The 22,318-nt window shown below is 39.6% G+C and overlaps 1 protein-coding gene across 5 annotated transcripts in view; it reads left to right on the top strand.

Moving 5' to 3' along the window:
* The window catches only part of ZRANB3 (zinc finger RANBP2-type containing 3), a 42,906-nt gene that overhangs the window by 17,715 nt on the left and 2,873 nt on the right, over positions 1-22,318 (top strand). For 4 of the 5 annotated variants that reach the window (XM_033064459.1, XM_033064457.1, XM_033064455.1 and 1 more), the window contains exons 4-19: positions 2,303-2,481; positions 4,855-5,086; positions 6,757-6,842; positions 8,784-8,955; positions 9,338-9,466; positions 10,284-10,403; positions 11,147-11,266; positions 11,780-11,959; positions 12,745-12,897; positions 13,494-13,962; positions 14,915-15,109; positions 15,564-15,646; positions 17,071-17,172; positions 17,998-18,140; positions 19,470-19,601; positions 21,724-22,099. In XM_033064459.1, the coding sequence (XP_032920350.1) occupies positions 2,303-2,481; positions 4,855-5,086; positions 6,757-6,842; positions 8,784-8,955; positions 9,338-9,466; positions 10,284-10,403; positions 11,147-11,266; positions 11,780-11,959; positions 12,745-12,897; positions 13,494-13,962; positions 14,915-15,109; positions 15,564-15,646; positions 17,071-17,172; positions 17,998-18,140; positions 19,470-19,601; positions 21,724-22,099 (2,871 nt within the window). The remainder of the gene's footprint in view (positions 1-2,302; positions 2,482-4,854; positions 5,087-6,756; positions 6,843-8,783; positions 8,956-9,337; positions 9,467-10,283; positions 10,404-11,146; positions 11,267-11,779; positions 11,960-12,744; positions 12,898-13,493; positions 13,963-14,914; positions 15,110-15,563; positions 15,647-17,070; positions 17,173-17,997; positions 18,141-19,469; positions 19,602-21,723; positions 22,100-22,318) is intronic. The other variant, XM_033064460.1, reaches the window with a different exon arrangement.

Genomic DNA, 22,318 nt, shown 5'->3' with positions numbered 1-22,318 from the left:
CTGTTTTTTCTGGTGTTAATGCACTTTGTGCAGATGTGACTTTTTTTGTATGAGAGGTGTGGGCAGAAAGGCTGTTAATGAAAGAATCCTAATTCCTGTGATAGTCAGCAGATATCCTGAAAACACCTAAGTGAGGGAAAAATTGAAACCTGACAGAAGTTTAGAAGAATCCTTGAGAAAACTTGAAAGGTTACCTTTAATTGTAGGTTAAATTTCCTGTACTGTTACATTTTAAAAACACTGACTCAGTTGATTTTTTATAAAGTTCTTCATAATTGAATAGCCAGCTATTTTTAATGTATTATTAGATATTCCTGGCCCAAAGAGGTTTTTAACAGATATGGTTTCCAAAGATGAATTTTTTTTAAGTGTGCTGATCAAGTGGTAAAAGTAAAATTCATTGTATCCATACATTTGAAAATACATGTTATATTCCATATTTGGGACATCTGAGTCCAGCATTTCTTCCCACAAGATAAAACATTTTTATAATAATGTTCTTGATGTGTTGAGAGTATAAAACCTTTCTGAAAAACAGAATTGCTGTAGTCTCACTATTCTAATTTGGGTTTTCTTGACACACCAGGAGGGAGAGGGAGATGGATTATTGGGATTTAAGCATCTCCTCCTGCTATAAAAATCTCATTACATCTGGAGATAAACTATCCTGGCACGGAATGCAAAATATCTGGGGGCTGTGGAGAATACAAAAGTATTCAGGGAAGAGAAAAGGGAAGCTTGGGAAAAATCAAAATATCAGCAGTAGCTATTTTTTTATTAAAACAGTTTATTTCCTTCCTTGAACTAGAAAATGAGCTGTGCATAATTATGTTAGCAATAAAAAGTCCTGGAAGATACATTTATTCCAAAATAAAGATCATATATATGTTGTAATGACAATAGGTGTGGCACTGGAGGAAGTATTGTGCAGTGATGTGTATCCTGTGCTTTTTGACCTATCTCTATGTAAGAAAATGTTGGTAAAATTAAATAGCAGGATTGTGAGCTTGTAGGTAAGAAGAAATTATGGAGGAAAACTCAAGATCAGAGAATTACTGTAAATATCCCTGGACTGTGTAACTATGTAAGGATTAAAGTAAGATAAAACTAGTATTTTTTCAAAAAATCTACAAATTTGTAGGTCATCTACAAATATGTTTCCATTTTTCCTCAGAGTGGGGACAGACAAAATTTTCCCCCAAAATTTTGTTTTCAGATGACACAAGGGGAGCTTGCATGAAAACTGGATATTACAGTAGCTTTCCTATTATTTTCTTTCTAGTAATAGTAGAAAAATTAATTTTCTTTTGTACTTGGGAAATCTCTTCGTTATATCATTATTTCAGTCCATTCAGACTCAGTACTGGAGATCTAAGTTGTTGTTTTATGTCTCACTGCTGTGAGTAGCAGCAAATCCACTCAAATATCCACTGGACTCCATGGAAAACCTGCACAGAGCGTTTTAAGGCCTGTCTCTGCTTTGATGTTTCACAGAAATTATGAACTATCTCTTTCTGTGTGAACAAGGAAAGAAAATAGCTGCATTCTTTGATAAAATCTTGGTGGGGAGTGTGATATTTTTTAAACAAAACCCTAAATTCTGAATCTCATCATCATCTGTTGCCATGATTATTCACTTATGGGAGTGTTCCCACCTTGACAATATGAAGCATGTACTTTCCTGTTAAATGTAAATCTGTTTGTTGAATCTTGCCATTGTCTGTTCATCTGAATTCTCACTGTCTGGTGTTTCTCATCTGTGCTACAGGCCAAAGAGAAACCATCAGCTCTGGTGAATCAGAGCAGTAGTTTCTGTTTGTTGACCCACTGGGTCAAATCCAAAGCTCTTCCCACAGCTCTTTGTTCTTCATTTGCCTGTGCAATTGAAAAATAAGTTGTTTTTATTGTAAGAAGGCATCCTATATTTTTCTTTCCTTTGCACAGTCTTTTGAAAGTATTTTTGGTAGCTTAAGAAGTTAAAGAGTTTGATCTTTTTAGTCTCTCCTGTTAAGACTCTGAACTGAAAATCTTCTGAGATGAATGGAAATGCTGCTTCTGACTTCAGTGAACTAACCAGATAAAACACATGTGTTAATCCATTTAACTGAAAAATCTTGTTTCATCAAAGGTGATCTGTGGTAACAAAGTAATAATTAAATACAGGCTATATAAGTAGCTTTTTGACTGGGTTTCCTTTATTTGGTTCTGTCTTTGCAAATTCTTTTGGGTTCTTCTGAATGGCATATGCTTTCTGAGCAGAAACTTCTGGTTTTAATATTGTTCTTTTCTCTTCTTTTCCCAGATGGGGCTAGGAAAAACAATTCAAGCAATTGCCATTTCATATTACTATAAAAATGAATGGCCTCTCTTGATTGTAGTGCCTTCCTCTCTGAGATACCCTTGGGTGGATGAGATGGAGAAGTGGATTCCAGAACTGTCTCCAGATGACATTAGCATCATTCAGAACAAAACTGATATTGGGTGAGTACAGTTTGTTATTCTTCTCCAGCAAGGCTTGCTCACCACCCTTTGCTCAAGCAGGGCCACCCTCTGGGCTATCAGAAGCACCCTCTGGGCTTTCAGCTACATCCTCTGTGGTATCAGCCACTCCTCCCAGTTTTCTATTTTTGTGTTATAGTAGTTACTCATTTTCTTAGAAATTGAGAGATCTGCTTTTTTGCAAGTAGCAAATGCTTGTCTGCTGAAAATTAGATTACTTCAGTGTGTCTCAAATTGAACATACACAGTTATTTCTCAACTCTGATGAATTCATTAGCTTCTGTAAAACATTTTTGGAGAACTTCTGGTGTACATTACAAAATAAGGAAGTAATTACTGTTAGAATTCCATTTAGCACACTGAGAAAATTTGTAAGTTCGAGTAAGTAATCCCTAAATAACTGAAAAGGTCATCATGACCTACGCTTTCTATCTTTAGATTTAATAGCATGAGTTCATCAGAGAGGCTGTGTCTTGGGTGTTATTAGAATAACTCTGCTATTACCCTGAATTGCAAGGGTGTTTATTGTCTGTTTTACTCTAAATGACTTGGTTGGTTTTATGGTGATGTTTAGATGTTCTAAAACTTCAGTGTGAGGGAGACTGATCTTCATGTTTTCTGGGAATATCAGAGTGACTTGACTGCCAAGATGTGCTGCTTGGAAGCTTCCTGGTAACCACAGAAATCCAACTGAAAATGCATTTTAAAAGCTTCATCAAAGGATAATTCTTACTGGTAGTCAAAATTTAAGTTCATCACAGGAATATGGAAACTAAAATTAGATTTTTTTAAAAACGATATTTATCTAAAAGGCACTCAGTGAAATGATGGGAAAATTAAATGGCAAATGAAATTCTTTTCCTTTTAAGATTTTTTTAGAGGAGTAGACCTTAACTGTTATTACTTTCTTTTATTCAAGAACAAGGAAACATGAAAACTTGGGTTTCTACTCATTTAACTCCCAGGAGGCTTCCTAGCTATAAGTGAGGTTGCTGTTGAAACTAATTAATATTTTGACAGTAAAAAGTGTTTCATGCATTTGTAAGAAAATGCAAAAATAAAGCTGCCAAATTTGGTTTAGCATTTTGTTAAATTCTGCTTCCATATGTTAAGCTTTGATTTCTCTCAGTTTAATACTTTGCTTTTCTTCAAAACTTCAAGAACTAAGTTTACTGCTTGAGTGTTAACTTCTTGATTAAAACAGGTTAAAATAAACATAGTCACCAGTTTAGGTTTGTAATTTCTGGCTAAATTTGAAAATGGAAGTTTCTTGAATAAATTGGTTCCACTAAAACAGATAAGTGTATTTGTAGTTTTTTTTAATGTTCCCTTCAGATAGGGTAAGGGAAATTTGTGCTTTCCTGGTTGCTACATTTACCTGTGCAGTGACAGCCAGAGTCTGCAGTGCCAATGCTCAAACCACTGCACCTTCCATATCCAGCAGCATGAATGAGTAACTTCATTTACTTTCTTCCTCTTAAATCCCCAAGGAAACTTCAGCTTGCTTGGTTTCTTGATCTCTTGCTACTGAAGAACAAACAGGAATGATGCCAGCAGGGCAGTGGTGTCTGACAGATGGGTACAGCTATGACCCCATCCTGGTGACTTGTGTGTCTAACAGCTTTTGAGTTCCTGTGCTGCTCCTGAAGGGCCACAGTGCTCCCTAGTGATTTACAGTCAGCTTTTGACTTGGACCTGTACACATCTTGGAATTTGTTACAAAAAGTTCATTTTGGGTTAAAGACTAATTTTTCATCTTGTGCCATGTGGACTCCCTGCTTCCAGTTTTTTTTGTTTTCTTCTTGTTCTGTTTGAACAAAAAAGCTGGATAACAGCTCTGACAGGAATGGTTTTTCCAGGTGGTGAGGTTCAGAGCAGTCTGTATTTTCACAGTGCCCAAATACACAGACACAGTCTGCTTAGTCCTGTCAGGCTGCTGGTGAGGGGTCTTTGTACCCAGAGCAGTAGAAACCTTGCACAGAGCCATGATTACCTCAGGTGTTTGGGTGCTAATAAAGATCTTGACTTGTGTGTAACTTTTTGTCCACAAAGTGGATTTTTCCAATGGCATGCCCCTGGAAAGGGAGCACAGGGTGAAGCAGTGCATCCAGATAAATGAAATTCCTTTAAATGCAATATGTGTCTTCTGAAAGTGGTTATGAAATGTGTGTGGTTGGTAAGTGTGAGATGTTTTAAACACCAAAAGCTGTTGTTGTTAGCCTGAAAACCCACATGTCAATCAATCCAAAAGGAGATGTACGTATCTTCTGAGATTAGTTTTTTATAATCTCTCTGCTATATTAATTGTCCTACAATAAAAATGCACTAAGAAAACTTGTGCATTTTCTCTTTCAGGGGAATATCAACCAGCAAAGTGACAATTCTGGGGTATGGGCTGTTAACATCTGATGCACAGACTTTGGTAGACACTTTGTACAGGCAGAACTTTAAGGTGGTTGTGATTGATGAGTCACACTATATGAAATCCAGAAATGCCACCCGTAGCAAGATTTTACTGCCAATTGTGCAGAAAGCTCTCAGAGCTGTTCTCCTTACTGGAACTCCTGCTCTAGGAAGACCTGAAGAGGTATTTGACATGTTGTGTTTTGTTTTGGTTTTGGTTTTGAGGATGGTTTCAGTAATAAATGAACAATTTTGTTGAATATGTTCAATTACATGCATTATGAAATCAAAAGGTGCACTAGCTGCCTTAAGAAAAATAAGTGTAAGAAACTAAACTAATGTCTTTTTGTTTGAGTTGATTTTACAAACTTGTTTCAAGCTTGTGCACAGGTGACTTGAGACAGTGTTTCTTGTAAGGAATTAATCTTGCATTTTACAGACTGATTGTTGGGTGAAATAGAAAATAAAGAGCTTGTATTACATCTTCTAGTTCATCATCTGATAGAGGCAGTCCTCAGTTTATGACTGGTCTTTGGAATATTCCTTATGTTCACTTGAATGGAACAAAACACAGGCTGTGCTTGTTGCACAATCAGAATGACAAATTTTCCTTTGAAGGAAGGTCAGCCTATGGAATAAGGGAGGAGCAGGGAAATAACAAAAACCCTCTTGGGTTTCATACTGAACCTAAGACAAATACCTTTATTTATCAAATGTAGGGGAAAATGGAATGTAAGCTGATTTGTATTCAGGGAACTTAGAAGAGTTATATAAATAATATTTTATGCGTCAGAATTCCACACTGTGTAAATAGAACTTATACTTTATGAATTTAATATGTTCAAAGAGGTGATAACTTGAGGAAGATGTACCTGCTATGGAAAAGGGCCTGGTATATCATGAGTACTTACCTAAAAAATTCATATGAATATTTATGTTTATGGGTTGCATAATTACTAAAACTTCCTGTACAAAGACATTGCAGCCAACCAGGGATGAAGAATTGAAGTTAGAAAGTGTTATACCTTTATATAGCACATGGATACTGAGATCTTGTTAAAGGTCTTTAAAGGAAATTCCATACAAGCTGTCCTTGACCACAGCAATGGGATCAAAATTCAGGACCAAATGGAAAATAATTGGGTTTTTTAATTCATTCATTATTTTTTTAGTGATACTGATGTTCTTTAGTGGCTTACAAGGCAGAGTATAAAAAACATTAAATGTCTTTAATCAGTTTTGTGTCTCAAGCAGAATCTTTGTAGAAAGTTTTTAAATATACAGAAAATGATCTCAGAAGCCAGGAAGTTTTGACAGTATAACAGCTTGTAAAGCAGAATCCTTCCTGGTTAAGGTCATCTAAACTGATATTTACCTCCTGCTCAGCAGGGAAAAAAAGCTGTGAAATTTCTGGTCTGTATTGACATTATCTGTTTTTTGAAGTAAAACTTAAGAATTGAGTAGTTTTTCATGTACTTTAGGAAACAGATCACTCATGCAATACCTGCAGTGGAGCTTTGCAGAAGCCCATGTACCTGGCAAATGATAAACACTGTGTTTTTAGGAATAACTTCATCTCATCCATGTTCCCTTGTTCAATGTGAATGTTTTCCAAGCTGTCAGTGCTGTTACTGTGGTCTGAGTGCTCTGTTCTTTGAGGGCTTCCCACAACTGTCCTCTCTGAAGACTCTTGTATCCTGTGGAATTTCTTTTGCATGCAGGCCAAGCTGTGTGGTTTTGTGTAAATGTGGATAAAAACTTAGCACAAGAACCGTGTATTGATTATTTCTGGTTAGTCTTGCATTTACAGGCAGCTTTCAATTTTTCACTGTTGCTGTTTAATTTTTTATACAGCTCTTCATGCAGATTGAGGCACTGTTTCCAAGAAGGTTTGGAACTTGGAGTGAATATGCTAAAAGATACTGTGATGCTCGTGTCAGGTATTACTGCCCTTGCTTATTTACATTCTTTATGAGTGTCTGAATTTTCTTGTCATGCCAAGTGAGAGAATCAGTGGGTGGTACCTCTACTGCTCTATCACACCATCTTGCTTTAAAACCCAAGGTCAGCTACCCTCTCCTCCATCAAAGAGCATTGGGAAAAGGTTGACATAGATTAAATTAGTTAATTAATGCTGTTAAAGTTTGAAATAAAGTTGAAGCTTTCTGTTAAGTAAAATTATTTATACATTTACTGTTGTTATTATGAGCTGTGGAGGTTTTACCTGGAGTTTTTGCCTCTCAGTCTTAAGCTCATGGTCATGTAATAATTTATTTCTCTCTTAATTATGAGATCCAGGTTTTTTGCTAACTCACCACATTTGGATGGGAAAAATGTCCAGTCCTTGTCTCTGTGTTTCACAGGCTGACTGTCTTAGCTAAAGATTTCATATTGACGACTTTGCATGTATTCAGAATAACAGATTTTTGTCAGCTAAATTGGCTAGCATTTAGATTAAATTTTTACAATAATAATTACATGGTTTCATTTTCATAATACTTGTTTTTCTCCCTCCATCCTATGCACTTTATCAGTATTTCACTTCAAATAACATGGAAGATCACTGTCTAATTTTCAGACAGAAATGCTATTTTTTCCATGGTGTTTTGACTGAATGCATCTGTAATTTTCACACCACAAGTGCGCGTGGGTACAGCATGGTTAGCTACTCAATCATAGATGATTATCTTATTTTTGGAATACCATAAATGTAATAAAAATCAAGTTCAGGGTTTGGCAAGCTTTCAATGAATAACTTTTTCTTCATTACTTGGGTGGAACAAAACATTCTGTGGTAATAAACTTGATAGGATTATTTTATGCAGCATTTCCTGTGAAAATATAGGTGGTTTTTCCTTAGGTATCCATGGACACCTGCTTTAAAGATCAAGTCCAAACTATTTCTGTGAGGCTTAGCCTGCCATTTCTGTCATATCCCTGTGGAGAAAGAGCCCTTTGTAAGGACAGACATATAAATAGACCAAGGAAGGGATATCAGCAAAAAATGTTGCTGTCTTCCATCTGTACCATTCCCACAGTGCAGAAGTGACTCCCTCAGCCCCTTTCCCAAATGATTATATTCAGCTAATGCAGCTAATTAGAACACTGCTGATAAAGTCAGTAAGGCTTAAAAATCTCTAAATTATTCTGGGGGTTTTGTGGCTGTTTGTTTGGTTTTTTAATAAAAATTACGTGCTTGTAACACACTCTCCTGGCCCTGGAAAATGCTGCCTGGGCTTTTCTCCAGATCTGTCATGTTTTCATTATTTCATGTCTCCTGGTGATGCTGACAGACAAAAGCTGCTGTTCCTGCAGCAACACTTACTCAAAAATAGCAAAGCAAGAAAACAATAGGGAGGACTGAGATAATACATTCTTTCTCTTTTCAGCCTTTAGCTTCTTAATGTTAAACCTTCCTCCTCTATTTAACCATGCTCATTACACAGTTTTAGTTTTAAAGATAATAGCTTAAGCTTTAAATCCTGTCTCTGGCAGTAACTAAGAAGGAATTTGTAGGGAGGGGAAAAAAGGAATATTGATGGTGATATTTGCAGTTTTCATGATGGCTTTCCTGTCTGTAATATAATAAAGATTATTCTCATGGTGGTATATTCTTCTCATTAGTCCATTGAAACAGGAGTTCCAAAATTAAACCTGAAACTTTTGTTTCCTGTGGACAGTGAAGTGTGGGAATCTGGGAATAGACAGAGGACTGTGTGCAGGAGATGGGCAGTGATTCCTGCAGGCAGTGGTGGCTGCTGGGAAGTTTAAGCACACTTTCACATCCAATAGTGTGCTTTAAAATTAATTTATGTGCTGAAGATTTCTAGTGAATTTGGAAGGTCTCATGTTGACACTCTCTATTGATTTATCATTTTCAGGTTTTTTGGTAAAAGAAGGCAATGGGATTATAGAGGAGCTTCAAACTTAGAGGAACTACATCAACTTTTAAGTGAAATAATGATCAGGAGACTGAAAAAAGATGTCCTAACTCAGTTGCCTCCCAAAATCAGACAACGTATTCCTTTTGACCTCCCACAAGCTGCAGCAAAAGTAAATTTTCCACTTTTGCTAAAAATACATTTGTTAATAAATGAAAATATCTATGTATGAATATGTATTTTTATGTATGCATGTGTATTGTATGTAGTTACAAAGATTGTGTGAGTATAAAGCAGGGTTATCTCTGTTATTGTTTTTAAAATATAACACAAAGAACATTAATATAGCAATTTTTTTCATAAATGATAAAATTTGTTATAATTCTAACACACTTTTCTGTCTTTTCCCACAGATTTTGAATCCTACACTTAATTTTAGCCAAATTTGTTGTAGTTTTCCGAAGTTCCTAAAAATTTCACACTTGAAACATACCTGTTGAGGTAGAACATGCTTTGTACTCTGTGTCTAACCACTGCTGTCTTCTGCCAATTAGAATCTGCATGCCACTTTTGCAGAGTGGGAGAAATTAATGAGAAGTCCAAGCTCAGATGCCACTGAACGCCACTTTTCTGAGGCCATGAGTCTGATCACACGCATGTACAAAGAAACAGCCATTGCCAAGGTGAGCCTGCAGCTCTGCCCTTGATATCCCTAAATTACCCCATGTGTTTTTAACCTCATCATTGGGTTTTATTGGCCAGAACACGAGATGAGGTTATTTGGTTTGTTTTATAATCATTACTCTCTTTTCCCCTATATGTTTATGGAATAGGCAGAACCCAATTCCAATGAAAAAAGAAATCTGAAGAGTGCTGCAGTGTGTATTGCATTAACTGTTGATTACTGATAAATTTTGTTATTAACTGTAATCATTGCTTTACAGCTTTTGCAAAAGATACTGAAAATTACATTTGATGCAGAGGAATTCTATGAATGCTTGAATAGAGCAATATTTTATGATTATGGTATCATGAACATATCAAATTTATTCTTTCAGTTTTGATATATGGCTTTGTGTGTGTGGATACAGAAGTTCTGATTAAATATTATCTTGTCTGTTTGAAATATGTTTGTTTTTCTCAAATATGGATTAAAACATCAGATAATCATGTCTGAATTAAAAGGGGTTTTATCTGCATCTTAATCTGGAAGAAGTGCTATATAATTATATGATCTTTTGAGGATAAATGTGGGTTTTTTCTCTCTCTGAAGGAGTAAGTTAGGTTTCTCAAAGACATCGAGTTGTGATATTTTTTTAAACAAAGTCAATCTGAATTATTTGATTCTTAGCAATGTCAGTGTTTGATAAAGTCTTACATGGATAAGAAAAGATATGGAAATTTACCTTTTCATGTTGCAAGGAATTGAAAGACATGAAAACAAAAACTGTCTTTTTGAACATTCTGTGTGTCTCCCTAATGAAAACACTCTCACTGCAGGCAGGAGCAGTCAAGGACTACATCAAAATGATGCTTGACAATGACAAACTGAAGTTCCTGGTCTTTGCCCATCACCTGAGCATGCTGCAAGCCTGCACAGAGGCAGTGATAGAGAGCAAGGTAAAGCCTCAGCAAATGTGCACACAGATTTACCTGCAGTTCCACAAATGGCTGTCAGCTGTGTTTGAATTCAGCAGAGCTGCACACGAGTACAGCAGTGGAAGGATTTTATGTGTACATGGATCAGTGCCACTGGATTAAAAGGGATCATGTGGTTCTGGAGAGCTGCTTTGTGTTTAAGGATGATGTAAACACACTTGTATCTGGTATGACTTTATTACTATTGTTAAATCAGTGTCGTAGGCAGTTGTTTTCCACATTTTTCCTCAAGTGTGCTTCTGTCTATTTTTGAGGGGGTTTTAACAGCACACTGTCATCTCACCTGAATGTTGAATTCAAAGCAGTAAAAATGTTTGCACACAACTTTCACCTTATTTTTATCATGGACTCTCAACTATTGCTAGGGAATGGTGACTAATTTTGCTATTTTGTGTTTTTATGATTTTTAACTGTTTGGAATTTTCAAACATGGTGTCAGGGTAATTCCAGATTCTTCTGTGTAATATTCCATTTTAAGATCCCATGTTCATTCCATCTTCTTTTGCAACTAGGGAATACAAAGTCTACACTTCTCTAGATAGAAGACTTAATTTTAAATCAAAGGGCAGAAGAATGCTGATGTATCCTGATCTCCATGACAGGAATAAAACAGTCCTTTTCCTATTTTTACTGGGGGACAGGGAGGGGCTGGGTCTGAAAACAGACCCTGATGATGTCATTTGGTCTCTGTTGTGATGTTTCAGGCTCGCTACATCCGCATAGATGGGAGTGTTCCCTCTGCAGAGAGGATTCACCTCGTCAGTCAGTTCCAGAAGGACCCAGAAACAAGGGTTGCTATTTTGAGTATTCAGGCAGCTGGTCAGGTAGGGCAGAACAGAAAATATGTGAACTAATATGCTTGAAGAATATAGCTCCTGAAATCATTGATGAGTGGAGTGGTTTACTGAAGGCAATTTATCTTCGTGCAATTTCTCCTTGTAGACTCTGTGTTCATTTCTTTGCACTAATCATGTTAACTGTTCTAAGCCTCTATTGAATTTACTTGAGCTAAATGATGATAAGCAGCAGTATCTCATTCTTGAATAATTAGAAAAACTCCATTTCTCTACAAGCACTAGATTAATAAGAAATAGATGTTATTCCTTAATGAAAAGCAATGTACAGTCTTTGCACAAGATTGAAGTATTTTTTGAATCTGAGGCCCAAGGAAGGATCAGTAAAATAAACCCATCTGCTGTCGAGGACCACCTCAACCACCCTCTTATTTCCATGTTAAAATGTCCTGTACAACCTTTAGCTCATTAAAGCTAATCAGATAATCACTTTCTGTGTGTGGTATCTTTTATTAAAAGAATTAATCTGCTTATTCTGCTTAGGGTTTAACATTCACTGCTGCCACTCACGTTGTGTTTGCTGAATTGTACTGGGATCCAGGCCACATCAAACAAGCAGAAGACAGAGCACACCGCATTGGGCAGTGCAGCTCTGTGAACATTCACTTCCTGATTGCCAGAGGAACCATGGACACCCTCCTGTGGGCGATGCTGAACCGCAAGGTGGGTGTGTGCTGGGGGCATCAGAGCTCCCTGGGGCTGGCCTTGCACTCCAGTGCCACAAAAATCTTGTTTATCTGCAGCACTCTCTATACAGATTGATACACTGCAATTGCTGGTCATCAAATTGTCCATGTTTGTTCTGATTTAGTCTTTTCTAGCTTTTTGCTCTTCATTCGAAACGCAAAGATAATGAGTCTCTGCCAAAGGGAATGGGATGGTTCATATCCACAAGAGATGGTTGTTTTAGCCTCTAATTCTTTGTTGCTGTTGTTTCTCAGTTTACAATTTTAAGGCATTCAGGCATTCTGCTCACTTGTAAGAGCCAGAATTTGTTGTGTTTTTTTTTTTTTTAATACAATGAATGTTATGCCTATATTAGCTCCTTTCTGAGAGGCAGAGGCATTCTCAGATAATTCTTTTTCAGCAGATCCAAGATTACATGACTCTTCTGTTGCCATTTTCCACAAGTATCACCCAAATGTTAGCAGTCAGAGAATCATAGAATGGTTTAGGTTGGAAGGGTCCTTAAAGCTCATCCTGCCTGGTGCATTATTAGTCTCCTTAAACAAGGCTCAGTAATTCAACATCATTTTACCTTACAAGTTCTGTCACTAAATAATTCTGCCTGTATTTGTCTCCACGTGCCAAACAAAACTTGTTAAGGCTGTTAGAGATGTACACAGTGTGTATATTCTCTTTTATCTTCAATAAATACTGACATTTTAGACAGCTTCACTGGTTGTAGTGTGCTAAGTACAGCACTTACCATTATTGTCTTCCTGCAGGCCAAAGTCACAGGCAGCACCTTGAATGGCAAGAAAGAGAAAATGCAGGCTGAAGAGGGTGATAAGGACAAGTGGGACTTTTTGAGTTTTGCTGAGACCTGGACTCCAAATGAAAGTCTAGAAGATCTCCAAAATGAACTTTTATTTACACATGTAAGACTTGAAAATTTGTTTTGTTTCCTTTAATTAAAAAAAAAATAGATTGTAATAGTCATTTGCTTCAGCTTTCTGTGCACTTCAAACATACTGGAGGAACACAAAAAAGTTAGAAATAGTAATGTAAATTCCATTTTAAAACTTAGGTGAAGTTGGGAAAAGTGCTCTGTGGGGAATAAATATCACCTACATCTTCTGATGGGTGCTTATGTTTTGTTCAGGTGACTGAGCCACCCTCAGGGTCAGATAAGACCAAGTAATTTCTGTTTGAATGGCATCTTCGTTAACTGTGCTGAATTAATTGGACTAATATTTAGAACAGTCTTTGAAAGCATCTTCAAAAAAGGCACACAGCTCATTAGTTCTGTGTATCTGTTTTCTGGTAGTGCCATTTCAGAATTTTCAGGAGAATATTGAAAATACTTCTCTGAAATCAGGAGAGGGATGTTGAATTGCTTTTTGTGCTCACTGTTTGTTCTTGTATCTTTAATGAAAGATATCTTTTAACACTTTCTGAAGCAGTAATAAATGGGATGTAGGGGTCTTTTGCAGCCTAAATGATTCTGTAATTCTTATTCTTTCCTCTTCCCTAGTTTGAAAAGGACAGACAGCATGACATACGTTCCTTCTTCTCCCCCAAATCCTCCACGGAGAAGAAACGCAAAAGATTTTCTGGTGATGAATTGTTATATAATGATTCAGAATCTTCTGCAGTCACAAAAGAAGAGGATGCAGAGAAGAGCAATGAAAACCTGGATTCCACAAGAATAAGTGAGGTGGTGACAATTTGTGATGAAGATACTTGTGAACATGAAGTCAAAAGAGCAAAGAGCATAAATGGATCAACCCCAGTCAGCTCCAGTAATAAAAAGAAAACATCTTTGACTGGAAAAAAGCCTTCTTTGTTTTCAGAAAAAAGCAGTGAACTCCATCCTTGTGGCTTAAATACTTCAAGTGAAAGTAGAGCTTTAAATAAAGCTTGGCACTGCAGTGCTTGCACTTACATTAACAATGCTCTGCTGCCTTACTGTGAGATGTGCCATTTGCCCCAGAGCAGGGATGGTGAGTAAGGGGTGCTGCAGAGGGAAAGATGCATTTTCATTTCAATTGTGATCAGTTTTGAACTTATGACTATGCTGAAGTCCAGGAAAATATGAAGAATTGTGTCTTTACATGAATAAATACCCCTCAAGTGATCCTCCTTAGACCTGCTTTCCCCAAGGATCTTTTACACAAGTCTGACTTGAAACAAGTGAAAAATGCCCATAAAATGGTAACAGGATATAAATTCCATAAGGAAGAATATATCCTCTGTTTTCTTTGCAGCAAATGTCCCTCTCATCTTCCTGGAGGTTTATGGTTATTCTGATTTCAGTTAAACAGCAAAGCTTTTCTTTACCTTTCAAAACTAAGCAGTGTGGTCTTGGAGTTTTATTAACTTGAGCATTGTGTATTTGTCATGAGAGACATTATCTGGAAAATATGGTTCTTCTTTCTCCACCAGCTCACAGTACATTTTTTTTACTAAATTTATTTAAGCTATCTGGAAAATTAATGAAACATTTTTATAAATATATGCTGATGTTTGTCATTTCAGTTGCAAAGCCATGGGTAAGCTTCTTTTTATTTCCTTTTTTATTCATTTAAATCTCTGGGCTTGTTCAAATAAGGATAACTTCAGAGTGTCACAGCTATAAATCAATGCCTGGAAAACTACTTTGTGTGTTTATGTATACAATAGCTCTGTATAATATAGGATTTATAACTGCATTGTTTATTACATATATATTTTGGTATTAATCTGGGTGCACAGGATTACATAAATTAAAAGCTTTGTTCCATGTGTTTGTTCTCCTACTATTAGAGCTAACTTCCTAAGTGTTTGCACCATAACAGTATTAGAGAATGCAGTGCCATTTCTTTGTATTTCAGTGAGGTTTTCCTGTCTCAGATGTGTTGTTAGGTACCTGCCAGGTAACACAAATCATCACATTGCTTGTTTCTTTGTCTTTAGGTGAGAGAAATGGTGAAGCTCCCAGGAGCCAGACTGAGGAACGAGTGTCAGAGGAGTCCAGGAATGATGGAGAGAGAGCAGAGGGCAGTGCTGAAAGCAGGAGAGGAAATCTGGGGGAATTGGGGGCCCATCAGTCTCTTGAAATCAGAGAACAGGGCACTGAAAAGGAAGAAAATGAAAAACAATGTGGAGAAGGTAAAGTGGGACTCTGAAAGAACAATTCTATCCCATTGTGAAACTGAATTAAATGCCTCTGGCATGAAAAATTACTTTTAAATAAAAACCTACACCTCTGAAACACACAAGTACAAACACCAGCATGAGACTTTCTCATTTCAGCCTGAGCCATTTGTTGAATTTTGATTCTGGATAAGCCCAGCCTTTCCACACAGCTCCTGGAGCAAACCAGAGCTGACTTCAGGACTGTGTCAAAGCAGCAGCTGGGAATGTGGATGACAGACACAGGCAAAACAGATGATGAGTAATTCAGGAGAAAGAGAAAAATACAATACACAAATGCCTTCATAGTTTGCTTCTTGAGCTCTGCACCTTGTTCCTTTGGAATTAGATCCATATTTAATATTATTTTTAATGTCAGAGTAGAATGAATAAATAAAAAAATTTAATGCCAATTTTGTTTTTGTTATAGATAAATCAGACACATCCCAAATATATGATGGACTTATGTTTTGTGCAAGCAGGAATACTGATAGAATCCACCTCTATACAAAGGTAAACCTGAAATATGCATGGTTACAGTAATTTCAAAATTGCAGAGGAAAATATTGCCCTATGAAATGTTTCTGTATGCTCTCCTTTGTTATGTTTGATGTAAAAGCATTAATATTTGTGTATTAACTGAAATGTACAAGAATTAGATAGTTTATCATTCTAGTTCTTTTTCTCAATGGAATTAAGTAATAATTCCTTAGATGCATAACTTCCAACACTTGACTTACAGAATTGGGCTGATACATTAAATTATCTGTTAGAAATGCCAATGAGAGTTGTTTGAAATTCCTTTTTTATTATTACAGTGTCTTATCACAAAATAACTTGAATAGAGTAACATTCTAAATTCAAATAAAAAATTGCAGTAAATCCTGACACACTAAGTAAATAAAATATTGCCACCACATTTTCAGAAAGCTCAACATTGATGCTGTGTGTAAGTCATAACTTCCTGAATAAAGCACATTATCATTAATCTGCAGTGGTGACTGGGTACAGAAACCAGCAGCTGGGAGTTTTCCAGACCATTATTCAAGGGGAGCTCAGAACTTGCCAATTTCTTCTTTCAAGTAATAGGAAAGTCCAGTGGGAAGATTTCTTTAAATTACTGAGTGAATCTGTGTATTCAGGTGCCACCACAGCAGCAGATAACTGAGGGCAAACCTTTGGGATGAGATTTTTTTATGAGGCTGATACAGCTGAGAAAAGTAAAAGAGCCAAAAATTCCTCCTGTATCTGAAAATTTGTTAAATGTGCTTACAATGTATGCTGCTGCCTAGCTTCACATGTTTTATTCAGACAAAGATGCATTTTGGGTGGGTTTTGGGCAATTGCCTGGTTTGGGTTTTGCTGGGATTAGAGATTAATTGTGCCAGATACTGCACAAAACCTGCTGAAGGTGAGACACCAGGGAATTCTGATTTGACTCCTCTCAAGTGCTTGTGAATCATCAAGTTCCTTGGCCAGATGTATCCACTGGGACAACTTATTCTTTTAAAAATTAAGTGGAGAACTTTTTCAGACTTTAAAAAGAAGTAGGATAAACAGAGTTCAAGAATTTTTATTTTAAAATGCAATGAAGTGACATTCTCCTATCTTCAATCATTCATTTCCCTTAGAATTCAGTCAAGAGGATTGTAATTTCAGTTTAATACAAGGCAGTTTGTGTGTCTGAAGTATTTGCAAAGAAAAAAATCAGATCTATTAAATGTTAAAATGTTCAGCCTTGTTACTTTTAGGTAGATTAATATGAATCATCTTCCTTGCATTTTTGCTGTTATCTCTGTGCCTTATTGTTGATTCTGGAAAAATTTGACCTTGAGGGACTAAATTTAGTAGGAAGGGAGGAGAAGTCACTTGAAACAGATTACTTTTTCTACATTGTGCTGCACTGCATCTGTAAACAAAACTGTTTGCTTGTCTAGGATGGTGAACCACTGAATCATAATTTCATTCCATTGGACATTCAGCTGGATAACTGGGAAGATTTACCAGAGACTTTCCAGAATAAAAAAAATCGTGCATTGGTAAGAGCAAGTTCTACTGGCACAGCAATATAATATTTAATGCAGAAGATTACTTACTTTTAAAAAAATTAAGGCCTTGGGATATAGGCACAGTTTCATCAAAGCAGTCTTAGAGATGTTGATGTGAACATTAATTATGCAGTCTGTTACTGTGGCAAATTATTGTGCCTCCTGTTCACATTGCAGGAGAAGGAATCAACCAGGCATCATTTCATTTCTCATTTACAGCATTAGTTACTAACTTGCATAAGTCAACAAAATATCTTCTTAAAGGTTCTGAATTAAATGGAGCACACTCTAAATAAGAATGTTCTAGATTGTATCAGAGCTGCAGGCCTGAGCAGGCCTTCACTCTCACTCTCCCTTTGGTCTACTAAGAGTTTTCAAAGCAGTGTCAGGCACAGCTCCACAGAGACATCCAGTTAATTTAGGAATAAAGATCCCATTCATAATGGGGTTTGAGAAGAACTCTACAAACATAAGTACTCAGGTAACAAAATCCAGATTTAAACTGGATGGGAAATATTGTCTGCTTAATTTAAAATCTGATTTTCCAAACAGAAAACCCTCATGTAGGAACAAAACTGATTCTGTAGGTTCTCCAGCAAGGTTGGAATTTAAATTTGTAATGATTCAACCAGCTGTTGTGTGAAGCAGCTACTGAGTTCCACAGCTGGGGGGTGGGAAGAGTTACCTGAAAGCACCATCTCTGATTGTAGGAGCTGTTTCCAGCCAGTGTGGAATGCACAAATCCATGGCACTGGTTCACTGTAATTAGCTCTGTGCAAAGCCTCTCCTGCTGCTGACTGTTGTGTTCACTGACAGATTCTGAGGTTTGTGAAAGAATGGACTCATCTAACAGCCATGAAACAGAGGATTGTCAGAAAAAGTGGTCAGATATTCTGTAGTCCCATCCATGCTGCTGAGGAATTATCTAAAAAGCAGTCAGTGGGCAGCAGCACAAAGAGGTATGTGGGGTTTGCTTTTAATTGCTCCTACTAATTACTGCAGAAAGTTTGGTGTGTTTGATGTGACCTTCAGTGGAATGATGCTAAGTCTGAACTGGACATTCAGTGATTGCTTGTCCCACAGTGACACAGAGGCAGCCAGGCATGGTGAATCTGCTGGAAGTGTCTCCTCTGCCCAGCTCTGTGCCCATTCAGCAGCTGCTCTGGCTCTGCTGCACTGCATGTTTCAACATCTGGAACTTCCCAGGTGTTTTTTAAAAAATAGCACAGAAAAGTAAGGTCAAAGCATCTTGTTATTTTCCCCACCTGGAAGCAGAAATAAATCACTAGTTGCCATCAATGAGCTAATGTTTTATTCATAATTCACAGCCAACTCTAACCCTTTCCAGTCCTTGTTTTTTCTATAACAGTTCTGTTCTCTGTGGATGACATTTCTCAAAACTGTGTCTCTCTTTGCTGAGTGTCATTGAAAAGGGCTGCTGTTTGATCCTTTTTAAAAGCTAAACCTTTTTAAACCTACCTTTGATTCCCTTTCTTTCCTTTTCCTGATGTGGTCTTCCTTGACAGACATTTGAAGCCTCAGTGTTCTCTTTGCTCTGCACAGAAAATACCATATCATGCAAACCATTTAAAACCTTCTTATTCCTCTAAATCCCTACTGTTAAATTCCTCTGAGTGACTCTATTTTGCCTGTAAGAATTAAGTAGTGTGTAATTCCAGTAATATAAGAAGCAAAGGGTAGTAAATGTTTCTTAACCTCTTGCCTGATTGTGTCCTTCCATAAAGTGTAGGAAAAATCTGTTAGAAAACCTACCAGGACCTTGTAAGGTGGGGTGTAGGGTTTGGCAGATGTTCAGTACAGAGATGTCCTCAGAAGAAGTTGCCTGAATAGTGGTTTGTGTGAAGCAGTTTCAAGATTTTAACTAAGAGCAGTTGTGTTTTATAGAGTTTCACGTGAAAATAAAGCTAACAGCACAAGGAGTCCTCCAGAGCTTGTCAAGCTTGGATTTTCCAGTGTCACTGAGACTTCACTTAACTGAAACAAAATGCCTTTCAGGTTGCACTTTTGGCAGTTATCAAATTGCAGTCATTTTTTTAATTGTTATTTAAAAGTTACCTGTTCACTGGATAGAATTCACTTTTAGAAAAAGATATTTAAAATGGGAGTATATGAAGCACGCTTTCCCAAACTTTCTTCATTTCTCATCCAGAAAATGAGGAATGTTTGAAGAGAATGTACCAATTGCTGTACCAATCATGCTGCAGCCCAGAGTGCTGTTCCTCGAGGGAGCTTGCTCCCTTTGCTGACAGGGTTTGTCACTCTCTCAGGTATGTGAGCAGGGAGGATGTGGCAGCAGCCTCGCTCTCCAAGGCCAGCAGCAGCGGGGGCAGCGTTCGCCTCATCTCCAAAGGCATGGGGGCTTCTCTGGACAAAGGTGCTGCTCCTGAACCATCCACAAAGTAAGGCTGATTCATGCAGTAGGATCATTAAGTTCTTTTGCCACATTTTTTTAATGGTAGCAAAATTACAGTAATTTCACGACCATAAGGCGCACCGGACTATAAGGCGCACCCCCTGGGAGCCGGCACATTTTGCAACTTTGTAGATCAGATAAGGCGCACCGGTCTATAAGGCGCACCGGGTTTTTTTTTGCAGCGAGGCTCCGCCCCCAGCTCCTCCCACACGCTTGCTGGCCGAGGCCCCGCCTCAATCCGGCAGCCATTGGCTCCCGGGCCTGCCTGTACCCGGCAGGGCCGGGCTATGCCCACCGCCGCTCCGTGCAGCATCCCCAGGGCCCCGCTGTTCCGGGAGTTCCCTGGTGCTCCGGGTGACCCAATGCCGGCAGGCTTGCCCCGTGCCACCACTGCCCCGATTCCAGCTGCTTGCCCCCTCCCCGCGTGGCAGCTGCTCCGATTCTGGCGGTTTTCCCCCTCTCCGCATGGCGGCCGCCGTGTTTCCGGGGGCTTTCGCCCCGCCCCCCCGCGCGGCGGCTGCCGTGATTCCGGGGGCTTTCGCCCCCCCGCGCGGCGGCCGCCGTGCTTCCGGGGGCTTTCGCCCACCCCGCGCGGCGGCCGCCGTGATTCCGGGGGCTTTCGCCCCACCCGCGCGGCGGCCGCCGTGTTTCCGGGGGCTTTCGCCCCCCCCGCGCGGCGGCCGCCGTGTTTCCGGGGGCTTTCGCCCCCCCCCGCGCGGCGGCCGCCGTGCTTCCGGGGGCTTTCACCCCGCCTGCGCGGCGACCGCCGTGCTTCCGGGGGTTTTCGCCCCGCCCGCGCGGCGACCGCCGTGATTCCGGGGGCTTTCGCCCCGCCTGCGCAGCAGCCGATCCGATCCCTGCGGCTTTCGCCCCCCCCGCGCAGCAGCCGATCCGATCCCTGCGGCTTTCGCCCCCCCCGCACAGCAGCCGATCCGATCCCTGCGGCTTTCGCCCCCCCCGCGCAGCAGCCGATCCGATCCCTGCGGCTTTCGCCCCCCCCGCGCAGCAGCCGATCCGATCCCTGCGGCTTTAACACCCCCCGCAAGGGAGCCGTCCCAATGTCGGCGGGCCGGCCCCGCGCGGGGGCGGCCCCGATGCCGGCGGGACGGCCCTGCGCGGGGGAGGCCCCGATGCCGGTGGGGAGGCCCCGAAGCCGGCGGGTCCGCCCCACGCGGGGGCGGCCCCGAAGCCGGCGGACCCGCCCCGCACGGGGGAGGCCCCGATGCCGACGGGCTCTCACTTCCGGGGTGGCAAATGTCGCAACTTTGTAGATCAGATAAGGCGCACCGGACTATAAGGCGCACTTCCGGTTTTGGGGGGAGATTTTAGTCAAAAGGGTGCGCCTTATAGTCGTGAAATTACTGTATTTGCTATGAGTGTCTGCTTTGCTGAAGTACAGTAGTTAGATAAGAAACTTGCTGTAGTGCTAATGAGCTCTGTTTTATTCTTCTAATAATTTAGATTTCATCTGTTGTCTGCTGACAGAGCTGCTAATTAACTGAGTCTGACTAAAACAAAACAAGAGAATAGTTAACATGATTCAGTTAGAGGAAAGAATGTTAGCTCAGCCCTCTTGTGAGGTCAACATGAAATTGGGGACACAGAATTTGCTCCTATTTTGCCTCAGAATTAAAAAAAAAAAGGGGGAGCAAAGAAGGAACAGGAATTGCCCTTTTAAAAATTTTATTAAACAAGCTGTGTATCCTACTTTGTTTTGAGTAGGAAATTGATAGGCACCCATGAGGATTCTAAAGAAACCAGGATCTTTCTTTTGACTTTGTTACTTCTATTAAAGAGGGGGCTGAAACATTTTACTTTTGTATGTGTACATGCCTGATAGAATCACCATTTCTTTATAAATACAGCATTATTTCAGCTAATAACCGAGTGTAGTAAGATGTGCAGAAGAAACATCTGCCTTGTTGTATTGCCAAAGTAAAGGAATTTGCACTGTGCAGGTACCAATCTGAGCAAGGTATTATTTCAGCTAAAATGGTTTTTCAGAGCATAAAAGATATCTAATTGAAATACTCAGTGCATAAACCCCCATGAACTGGGCTGCTGAATACATCATTTATCCAGAGCTGCACTTTGTTCTCTGCCATCAGATTGCTTTCAGAACCTGGAAATGATCCCTCAGCCCTTCCTCCAGGGCAGGCTGACACCAGAGGCTCCAAAGGGTACCTGCAGGCCCTGGACAGCCAGGGGACCCCTCTGTGTCTCAGCTGCCAGCAGCCAACAGCCGAGTCGCTGCCCGGCTGCGCCTGGGACACGCGCTTCTGCTGCCACGCCTGCCAGGAGGATTTCTCCATCCGCTCCAGCCAGAGCTACCTGCGCTCCAAGGTGTTCCAGATCGAGCATGGTGTGTGCCAGAGCTGCCAGCACAATGCCCAGGAGCTTTATCTCAGCGTCAGGGATGCGCCCAGGAGCCAGAGGAAGCAGCTTCTGGAGAGCTCTTGGATGTCTCACCTTCCCCTTGGGCAGGTGATGGTTCTGGGGTTTCTAACCTAGACAGATTTACTTTTTGCAGATTTAAGATAGAAAGGTAACCTAGCACCAACAACAGGACAAGAAAGAACAAGTCCTTAAAAACAATCAAATTAACTAAATCCCATTGTCCTCTAACACCCCTAAAAAGCATCAGAACTCTGATTCTGTAGGGAGGTGCATGTACAGCCAGGGCTGGGTGAAAATGTTCCAACT

The sequence above is a fragment of the Catharus ustulatus genome, chromosome 7, assembly GCF_009819885.2.
Source record: "Catharus ustulatus isolate bCatUst1 chromosome 7, bCatUst1.pri.v2, whole genome shotgun sequence".
Lineage (NCBI taxonomy): Eukaryota > Metazoa > Chordata > Aves > Passeriformes > Turdidae > Catharus > Catharus ustulatus.
The sequence above is the reverse complement of the archived record's forward strand: the minus strand, read 5'-3'. Positions and strand labels throughout refer to the sequence as shown.